We start from the raw sequence: 10,828 nt of genomic DNA on the forward strand, positions 1-10,828 counted from the left end.
TCCTCTGTAACAAGGAGCTCTGTATATGGAGACTGAGGAGTCCCATCGCATGCTTACACTCGAGACCAGAGCTCTCTCCATCCAGTCATCCATCCAGCATCTGTAGGTTTCTTCATACCACATGGGGATTTGAGTCCCACCGAGTCCCACTGGGTCTATACCCAAGAAATAGTTTTGAGTCCCAAATGGCACCCTATTCCCTGTTTAGTACACTACTTCTGACCAGGGCCAATAGGAATTAGAATAGGGTGCCATCTGAGGCAGCCTTAGATAACAACACATTATCCATTTATAGATGATCAAGTTTTGACATACAAAAGCTTCAACATGTGTAAGGAGATATCTAATGTAACACGTGTAGCTTTCTAGCACATATTCTTGTTCTACAGGATAACCTGTTTTTCCCCATTGACACCTAGCTTTGTGCACTCAGAAGTTGGTTATTTTAAAGCCACATAACATCTATTCCCCTTCGTCTTACTTTCTTCTGTGTGTGTTTGTCCTGTTCTGTTGCGAATGGTTTCTAAAAGCCACCTCTCTTTATCCTAACCGCCCAGCAGTGAGCTATGGAGTAGACGAAGGTAACGCTGCCTCTCTCGATCTGTTTGTCTCTCTGTTTTTTATGTCTGTAATTGTTCTTGTGTACTGTACTAGAACGGCTCATTCAACTCTTCTACTGGAGGTATTTCATAAGTTTAGTAACCTACTGGTCATCTTAAAATCAATTCAATTCCCTCTAAAATCAAAGTTTGCCAGACTTTTCAGATTCATCCATACGCCTCCATCCCAAATGGATAGGAATTGTTTCATTTCATCAGCTTAGAGGGAACTGGTATTTTTCAATCCATTCAAACCCTTGAAAAACGTTGAATTTGAAGTGAACTATCACTTTAATACTGTTTGCTGAACCCAAGTAAAATATCTCGCTAGCTGTGAGATGAAGCAATCTCATCCATTCAGTACCAGAGTTGAAAGCGTCTTCAATAGTGATTGTTCAATTGGCTTATTTATTTATTTTTCATGTTGATGTGTTTCTTCCTTGGTTTTTCTTTAATTTCACCATTGCTTGAATGTTTTGTTGTGATATTCCATTTATAATTTTTTTGTTATGTGTCTGTCTGAAGAGAAATTGTGCATTCATCTTAATTGGATAAGAGGGTCTGGTAAATTACTAAAATGGATACAGTCCATCAAACCAAAGTGGTAGCCTGTTGTAATTTCAAATGCACAGGGAGGAACCAAATATATTGAGGACTATGTCTGTTGACATCACCACAGCCTGATCATTTTCTGTTGCAGTGTGTATGTCATTGCCTGGTGGTGGGTGTGAATTGCCTTATACAGATATATACAGTATTTCATACAGTATTACCGTCTACTGCAGTGAAAATACAGCCAAGGCTTCTTGCTGTTATTATTAACAACCAAAAAAGGCCTCATCAACACACACACACACAGATCAGCTTATTGGTGAGTCATTTTCCCTGTAAGAGTCAGTGTAACTAACAGGAGTTATCTCTCCCTCCCCAGCCAGGGACTATGAGAGTCAGTGTAACTAACAGGAGTTATCTCTCCCTCCCCAGCCAGGGACTATGAGAGTCAGTGTAACTAACAGGAGTTATCTCTCCCTCCCCAGCCAGGGACTATGAGAGTCAGTGTAACTAACAGGAGTTATCTCTCCCTCCCCAGCCAGGGACTATAAGAGTCAGTGTAACTAACAGGAGTTATCTCTCCCTCCCCAGCCAGGGACTATAAGAGTCAGTGTAACTAACAGGAGTTATCTATCCCTCCCCAGCCAGGGACTATGAGAGTCAGTGTAACTAACAGGAGTTATCTCTCCCTCCCCAGCCAGGGACTATAAGAGTCAGTGTAACTAACAGGAGTTATCTCTCCCTCCCCAGCCAGGGACTATAAGAGTCAGTGTAACTAACAGGAGTTATCTATCCCTCCCCAGCCAGGGACTATGAGAGTCAGTGTAACTAACAGGAGTTATCTCTCCCTCCCCAGCCAGGGACTATAAGAGTCAGTGTAACTAACAGGAGTTATCTATCCCTCCCCAGCCAGGGACTATGAGAGTCAGTGTAACTAACAGGAGTTATCTCTCCCTCCCCAGCCAGGGACTATGAGAGTCAGTGGAACTAACAGGAGTTATCTCTCCCTCCCCAGCCAGGGACTATGAGATCCAGAGAGACAGGATAGAGCTGGGACGCTGCATCGGAGAGGGACAGTTTGGAGACGTCCACCAGGGAGTCTACAACAGCCCGGTAAATAGTACTGCAACTGTCTGGCTAAATGCAGCCAAAGCATCTCCCCTATCACCCTCAGTCCTCACGTGTTCCTTTCAATTCTGTTTAGGTTACTGTCTACCTAAACACATCTGGCCTCTTATTTATGGTCAAAATTGTCATGATATTGTCCACTACCAGTAATGCACACAAACTAATCCAATATTTTCTCAAATTTCTCTTACAGGAGAATCCCACTCTAAACGTGGCCATTAAAACATGCAAGAACTGCACGTCGGACAGCGTGCGCGAGAAGTTCCTTCAGGAAGCACGTGAGTGTGCTCAGATGTTGTGCTGCGTCACTGTAATGGGCCTGGTGATGACTGCAGCTGCTGCTGGTTGCCATGCACACGCTGCCTGATGGTAGTCTCAGGTTGCTTTGCTCATTGGGTTTACACGGTTCACAGACTGTTGAGGGAGTGCACTAAGTAGAGAATAGGATGCCATTTGACTGTACCGTTCGTTACCCCCTGTATATAGCCTCGCTACTGTTATTTTACTGTTATTTTACTGCTTTTATTTTGTACTTATCTATTGTTTACTTAACACTTATTTTTCTTAAAACTGCATTGTTGGTTAAGGGCTTGTAAGTAAGCATTTCACTGTAAGGTGACCTGTTGTATTCGGCGCATGTGACAAATAACATTTTATTTTATTTTATTTGGGACTCAACTATTGACAGTGTTTGAACAGAGGCGTTTGAGCCCCCATGTGTTAGACCTATCCCAGGGAGCCTTTTCTCTCTTTTCTCTTTAGTTCTAAACTGTTCTGTGAAATCCTCACACCCCATTGATGTGTGTGTTCCTCAGTGACCATGCGTCAGTTCGACCACCCCCACATAGTGAAGCTAATCGGTGTGATCACAGAAAACCCAGTGTGGATCATCATGGAGCTGTGCACGATGGGAGAGGTGAGGCGACCTGGAGGTTAGGTTGGCACTGAGCCATTCAAACACAAAGTATGTTTGGATCAATACCTACAGTATGTATTGCAAAGGTGTTATTGGAGTTCTTGTCATTCTTGTAATAAATGGGAGAACACAGAACGCAAGAACACATTTGGAAACGGGGCCAAAGTGTCCTCTATCATTCCTGCTGTCATCCCTCTATCTCTGTCAAAACACTATAATTCCTGCTGTCATCCCTCTATCTCTGTCAAAACACTATAATTCCTGCTGCCATCCCTCTATCTCTGTCAAAACACTATAATTCCTGCTGCCATCCCTCTATCTCTGTCAAAACACTATCATTCCTACTGTCATCCCTCTATCTCTGTCAAAACACTATCATTCCTGCTGTCATCCCTATATTTCTGTCAAAACACTATCATTCCTGCTGTCATCCCTCTATCTCTGTCAAAACACTATCATTCCTGCTGTCATCCCTCTATCTCTGTCAAAACACTATCATTCCTGCTGTCATCCCTCTATCTCTGTCAAAACACTATCATTCCTGCTGTCATCCCTCTACCACTGTCATAACAAAGAGGATATCTTGTATCTTATCGATGTTTTCATCTCTTCCAGTTGAGGTCCTTTTTACAAGTAAGGAAGTACAACCTGGACCTGTCAACGTTGATCCTGTTCTCCCACCAGCTCAGCACAGCCTTGGCCTACCTGGAGAGCAAACGCTTTGTTCATAGGTAAGACCATGACCCACTTTAACAGCCGTTATTTAGGTTTACAGAGACAATATAAAATGACGTTTTTGACACTTTCTAATATATTTTTTGGTGCCAGGCTGTCAAAATCCTCAGGTTTTCCAGGATTCCTACTCATTGTGTATATGTATGCGTGTATCTCCTCAGGGACATTGCTGCCAGGAATGTGCTAGTGTCTTCCACAGACTGTGTGATGCTGGGAGACTTTGGCCTCTCCCGCTACATGGAGGACAGCTCCTACTACAAAGGTACAAACCATAGAGAGAGATAGAGGATTCTAGTGCCTAAAAGCCTGTTTTAGCATGGGCAGTGCCATAATGGGTCAGATACAATGATGCAATGTCTATCTAAGTCTATGGTACAAATGTACGGGATTCCAGGCTGATATTTTACCACCATCTGGTGGTTGTGAAAGGTATTGCAGGCTGAAGTTTCCCCTTGGTACAAATCTAGGATCAGCTTCTCCTCCACCAATCCTAACCTTAACCATTAGTGTGGGAAATGCAAAACTGACCCAAGATCAGCGTCTAGGGGAAACTTCACCCTACTCCAAATGTTGATGCTTGTAAGCGCTTACAACTGATCAGACTAACACAACAACAACATGGAACAAAATAGGGTACATATGATGAAATCACTTGTAGATGAGTTGATGCATTTGACTGTCTCTATTGCTCAACTGGTTTTTCAGCTTCCAAAGGGAAACTGCCAATCAAATGGATGGCTCCAGAGTCCATCAACTTCAGACGCTTTACCTCAGCCAGCGATGTGTGGATGTTTGGTGAGTTTGGCAGCTACAAATAACGCTCATCTAGCGATCAACTCGTGTGTGTGTGTGTGTGTGTGTGTGTGTGTGCGTGTGTATGCGCGTGCGTCTGTATGTGTTTGTTTCTGTCTGTCTGTGGTGTTATATCTAGAGCCTGTCCTAACAGTCTTTCCCCTCCCCTCCAGGTGTGTGTATGTGGGAAATCCTCATGTACGGTATCAAGCCCTTCCAGGGGGTAAAGAACAATGATGTCATCGGGCGGATAGAGAACGGAGAGCGTCTGGCCATGCCCCACAACTGTCCCCCCACCCTTTACAGCCTGATGACCAAGTGCTGGGCCTACGACCCCAGCAAGAGACCCCGCTTCACAGAGCTCAAAACCCAGCTCAGGTCAGTAACCCTGAGGGGAGAAGTTCAGGTCATGCCAGTGTTCTTTTACATACGTTTTCCCTCCTTTATAACTCTGGAAGAATGATGTTCAACATTGCTACTCAAGAGGTCACTGTTTCATGTATTAAAGTATAGGACACTTCAGTAAAGTTTGGAAACAGTGTGGTCTCAGCTACTTAAGTTGTAGTCCACATAAGAGGCAACAGGTTGATGCCATATTCCCAATAGAGACTATCAATTATCAGCACACAATGCACTTCAATGGTCTATCTATATCAGTCAAATCCATGGTAGCTGGATAAAGTGTGATGTATGTAGTATATATTTTAGTCTAACTGAAGCAAAGCCACAGGAGATGGTGTGTGTGGGTAAATTACTGTGGGTAGTCCTCGACTGCATCCCAGATGGCACCCTATTCCCTATATAGCGCACTACTTTTGACCGGAGCCCTATGGTCCCATTTGGGATGCAGCCCTTGTGTGGTGGATTTATTGCCTACGCATCCCATGGGCCATTTGCCTTAGTATGTAAAAATGTCTGTCTGTCCATAGATAAAGCCCTAAAGGATGTGAGCCACTCTCTTTCCTGTTAACTTTAGACTCACTGAACTGTGACTCATGTGTCCCTACTAGATAATAGTTCCCATGCCATTGGACCCATATTCAGCACAGTCCCCACAGCCCTATGTTGAGCAGTGGGTATGTTTTGGGAGAGACAGAGGTAGAGGACTATGTGGTTGGTTGTCTGTAGGGAAAGGGGATACCTAGTCAGTAGCACAACAGAATGCATTCAACCGAAATGTGTCTTCCGCATTTAACTCAACCCCTCTGAATCAGAGAGGTGCAGTGGGATGCCTTAATCCACGGCGCCTGGGGAGCAGTTGTTGGGGTTTAAATGCCTTTGCTCAAGGGCAGAACGGCAGATTTTTCCACCTTGCCGGCTCAGGGATTCGATATCAGCAGCCTTTCGGTTACTGGCCCAACGCTCTTAAACCGCTAAGCTACCAGTATCCAAAGTCTTTGCTGTGTTTGGGTGATAGTTACCCTGTCACTGGATTTATTGCACTGTACGAAGAAGGGTCTGACGTGTGTGTGCAGGTTGTGTGTGTGTGCGCGTGTGTGTGCTGGTTGCGTGTGTGCTGGTTGCGTGTGTGTGTGCGTGTGTGCTGGTTGCGTCTGTGCTGGTTGCGTGTGTGTGTGCGTCTGTGTGAGCCATCATGAGTGTGACTGTTCATGCTCCATTTTGAGCTCTTGGGTACAGTGTGTGAACAGCCCATTGTCTCTAGTCTAGCCCATAGTAACGCACAGCCTTAGATCCATAATGCACCGGGAGAGAAAGGAAACACAGGGCAGCAGAGATTCCAGTGAGCACCCGTCAAGGCTCCTGGGATACCCACTTTGTCTGTTGCGGTTTTTGACCAATTAAGGGCCAAAGAGTAAGCTACACCAAGTTTTACTACCACTGTGAAGGCATTCATAGTGTGTCTTAAGGACAGCACTTCCTTACGATCGCCTCTCCTCTAGCCAAACCCTGGGACGCATTCATTAGGCACCAAACGGAAGAAAACTGAGTGAAACAGGGACAGACTACCTGAACTTGTCCAAAAAGAAACACTGTTTTTTGCATTACGTTGTGAAACGTTTTGCTATGTTGTGCCGTAATGAATACGACCCTGATATTTAGTTCCACAGCGTCATACTTCCCAGTCAGTCCAGTCCAGTGGCGGCTGGCTGATAAGCTTTCTGGCCGGGGGCCAACCACAACAGGCTGTCCAAGGCAGAGGGAGGAAGGAGAGGGAAGCTAGGGGAGGTGGAGGGGTTGAGCTGGAGCTAGCTGGCTCTGATAAAGAGAGTTTAGCAAAACAGTACAGGATTTACCAGGCTGCTGCTAGACTCTCACACACCTCCGCTGCAGGCTGGGGATGTGACCAGGGAGCTGATGGTTCATCTGTGTTCTGGTGTGTTTGGATGGGCTCTCAGAGGCATAAACCTTGGGGGATGAGCGTTTTCCTGTAAGCTAAATTGGATGTAGGATCGAATGATGGATGATCGGATGATGACATTAATGGATTCATGGATGGATTTGGGAACCTGGCAACGGATACAGATAATCAATTTGCCCAACAAACAAACAAAATCACATCTGCAATGCAGCTCGTCTGTGATAGGAACATGATTGTATTTCAGGCTACAGTAATTTAGATGATTTTGTTGAAATGTTCAGTCTTTTTTATAAATGTTAAGTGTGCTAAACTGTTGTGTGTGTGTGTTCCCTGTAGTTAGCTGTGTATGCTAACCTGTTGTGTGTGTGTGTGTTCCCTGCAGTTAGCTGTGTATGCTAACCTGTTTGTTGTGTGTGTGTGTGTTCCCTGCAGTTAGCTGTGTATGCTAACCTGTTGTGTGTGTGTGTGTGTTCCCTGCAGTTAGCTGTGTATGCTAACCTGTTGTGTGTGTGTGTGTTCCCTGCAGTTAGCTGTGTATGCTAACCTGTTGTGTGTATGTGTGTTCCCTGCAGTTAGCTGTGTATGCTAACCTGTTTGTTGTGTGTGTGTATGTGTGTTCCCTGCAGTACTATCCTAGAGGAGGAGAAGGCCCAGCAGGAGGAGAGACTAAGGATGGAGATGAGACGTCAGGTCACTGTGTCCTGGGACTCAGGGGGCTCCGACGAAGCCCCCCCTAAAGTAAGAACCCTCTCTAAACCTAATCCCCCCATAGTAAGAAACCTCCACAACCCTAACCCCAGCTAAAGTAAGTACCCTCCTGACCCTAACCCTACCCCCCTAAAGTAAGAGCCCTCCCTAACCCTAACCCCCCCTAAAGTAAGAACCCTCCCTAACCCTAACCCCCCCAAAGTAAGAACCCTCCCTAACCCTAACCCCCCCTAAAGTAAGAACACTCCCTAACCCCAACCCCCCCTAACGTAAGAGCCCTCCCTACCCCCCCTAAAGTAAGAACCCTCCCTAACCCTAACCCCCCCTAAAGTAAGAACCCTCCCTAACCCTAACCCCCCCAAAGTAAGAACCATCCCTAACCCTAACCCCCCCCTAAAGTAAGAACCCTCCCTAACCCCAACCCCCCCTAACGTAAGAGCCCTCCCTACCCCCCCCTAAAGTAAGAACCCTCCCTAACTCTAACTCCCCCTAAAGTAAGAACCCTCCCTAACCCTAACTCCCCCTAAAGTAAGAACCCTCCCTAACCCTAACCCCCCCCTAAAGTAAGAACCCTCCCTAACCCTAACTCCCTCCCCCTAAAGTAAGAGCCCTCCCTAACCCCCCCTAAAGTAAGAGCCCTCCCTAACCCCCCCTAAAGTAAGAACCCTCCCTAACCCTAACCCCCCCCCCCCCCAAAGTAAGAACCCTCCCTAACCCTACCCCCCCCCCCCCCTAAAGTAAGAGCCCTCCCTAAACCCCCTAAAGTAAGAACCCTCCCTAACCCTAACCCCCCCCTAAAGTAAGAGCCCTCCCTAACCCCCCCTAAAGTAAGAACCCTCCCTAACCCCCACTAAAGTAAGAACCCTCCCTAACCCCCACCTAAAGTAAGAGCCCTCCCTAACCCCCCACCCCTAAAGTAAGATCCCTCCCTAACCCTAACCCCCCCCCACCTAAAATTAGAACCCTCCCTAACCCTACCCCTGCCCTAGGGGTATAATATGACATTTCTGAGATGTTTACCTTAGATATCTTTAGGCACAGATAGACTAAATTACTAATTTTAGGAACTAGTGCTCCCTGTCCGATAGATGGTGATCACACACTGCAGGAGGTCTAAATATCCAATGTGTTCTTCAGGCTACTTACAGTATGATCTCTCTCCCCCTCCCTGTGCAGCCTAGCAGACCTGGTTACCCCAGCCCTCGGTCTAGTGAAGGATTCTACCCCAGCCCTCAGCATGCTGGGCAGCTCAACCATTACCAGGTACTGTACTATACTACTGTACTGTTCTACTGTACTATACTTCTATACTACTGTACTATACTACTGTACTATACTAACACTTTTACCACAGCTACTGTGTATTACCTATAGAATTAGAAATGGGGACGCCTAGTTTCCAAGTCTGTTCTATTTCTATGGTATTACCATTATATCATTTGTATTGATAATCAGGTACTGGCAATACTGGTTTAGTAAATGTGGTTTGTTTCTTACTTGCTAGTGGATTGATGCGTGAAGGCAGAGAAAGTGCTCAACTCTATGCTTTTGGGTAAAACTGTGAAAGGGTGCTTGAAGCCAAAAGTGAATTGATGGAGAGGTGCCCGGCTTCCCCCTTTCTGAATGCAGTGAGAACGAGAAATAATATCTTCCCAAACTAAGTTATTTTGCAGCACTTCAGCTGCCCATAAAACATAGCTGACAGCAGGCATTTCCTGTAGCGCTTAAGTCAACTGCTGGCATTGTTGACTTAAGGCAGATTCCATCTGCTGAAAAATCCACTCTCAAATTCTGTTGTTATCGCTTCGGGGTCTTTAAAAGGCATTTTGAGTATCAGTATGCATATTTAAAGTTTCTATTTTATGATCAGGTCAGTTATTATTAAGATGCTTATCAGCCAGTGCTAATGGTGACATGTCACATTCAGGCTCATACTTTTAGTCCCAGAGGTCTTTGTGTCTGGGGGTCAATAATTAGTTATTGCATTATACTGCAAGCGAAGTGTTTCCCTGTACCCTGAAATGCTAACTGGGGCCCAATGCTATATGATGAACAGCCTTGCCTCACAGACAAGGCTTTGGTATCATCATAATCCTCTCTCCAAACAAAATGGGCTTTTCACCTGTCGTCTGTCCTACCATATCCAGGTTGGGTACCCTGGCCCCCACGGCATGCCTACTATGCCCAGTGGAGGTTACCCTTCCCAGGCCGGTGTCCTGGACCCCCATGAGCCCTGGAACCACCACCGGCCAGGGGACGTCCCCATGTGGTCCCCCAACATGGAGGTGAGAGATAGAGCTCCACCCAAATATATATGTAGACTCTTTTTACTATGTGCTTCTGCCAATTGTATACAGGGGGAATTTCTGAATTTCATCAGCTATTGTCTGAGCTTGGTACATCTGTAGCAATCGCAGACATGGCTAAATACTAATGCAATATCTCCCTCCCTTTCTCAGGATGGAGGTGCGTTGGACATGCGTGGTCTGGGCCAGGCGCTGCCCCCCCACCTGATGGAGGAGAGGCTGATGATACAGCAGCAGCAGATGGAGGAGGACCAGCGCTGGTTGGAGCAGGAGGAGTGCTTCCTGGTAACGGACCATTATTCACCAACTACTTTCTCACACACACCATCCTGAGAGGGGGAGAAGGAGAGAGAGAACGAGAGCAAGAGGGAGAGTAGGAGAGGTAGAGAGAGAGAGGGGGAGGGAGGGAGGGAGGGAGAGAGTAGGAGAGGTACAGTGCCTTGCAAAAGTATTCATACCCCTCTGCGTTTTTTCCTATTTTGTTGCATTACAACCTGTAATTTAAATAGATTTTTATTTGGATTTCATGTAATGGACATACACAAAATAGTCCAAATTGGTAAAGTGAAATGAAAAAAATTACTTGTTTCAAAAAATTCTAAAAAGTAAATAACGGAAAAGTGGTGCGTGCATATGTATTCACCCACTTTGCTATGAGGCCCCTAAATAAGACCTGGTGCAACCAATTACCTTCAGAAGCCACATAATTAGTTAAATAAAGTCCACCTGTGTGCAAACTAAGTGTCACATGATCTCAGTATATATATACCCC

General features: G+C 45.7%; 1 protein-coding gene across 1 annotated transcript in view; it reads left to right on the forward strand.

Moving 5' to 3' along the window:
- The window catches only part of LOC311133035 (focal adhesion kinase 1-like), a 123,803-nt gene that overhangs the window by 90,255 nt on the left and 22,720 nt on the right, over nucleotides 1-10,828 (forward strand). The window contains exons 16-27 of the mRNA XM_084166455.1: nucleotides 558-581; nucleotides 2,167-2,264; nucleotides 2,473-2,557; nucleotides 3,095-3,195; nucleotides 3,811-3,926; nucleotides 4,092-4,192; nucleotides 4,636-4,725; nucleotides 4,896-5,100; nucleotides 7,669-7,780; nucleotides 8,927-9,013; nucleotides 9,898-10,035; nucleotides 10,210-10,341. Of these exons, the coding sequence (XP_084022581.1) occupies nucleotides 558-581; nucleotides 2,167-2,264; nucleotides 2,473-2,557; nucleotides 3,095-3,195; nucleotides 3,811-3,926; nucleotides 4,092-4,192; nucleotides 4,636-4,725; nucleotides 4,896-5,100; nucleotides 7,669-7,780; nucleotides 8,927-9,013; nucleotides 9,898-10,035; nucleotides 10,210-10,341 (1,289 nt within the window). The remainder of the gene's footprint in view (nucleotides 1-557; nucleotides 582-2,166; nucleotides 2,265-2,472; nucleotides 2,558-3,094; nucleotides 3,196-3,810; nucleotides 3,927-4,091; nucleotides 4,193-4,635; nucleotides 4,726-4,895; nucleotides 5,101-7,668; nucleotides 7,781-8,926; nucleotides 9,014-9,897; nucleotides 10,036-10,209; nucleotides 10,342-10,828) is intronic.

This window comes from Coregonus lavaretus (genome assembly GCF_964263955.1).
Source record: "Coregonus lavaretus genome assembly, chromosome: 7".
In the NCBI taxonomy this organism is placed as follows: domain Eukaryota; kingdom Metazoa; phylum Chordata; class Actinopteri; order Salmoniformes; family Salmonidae; genus Coregonus; species Coregonus lavaretus.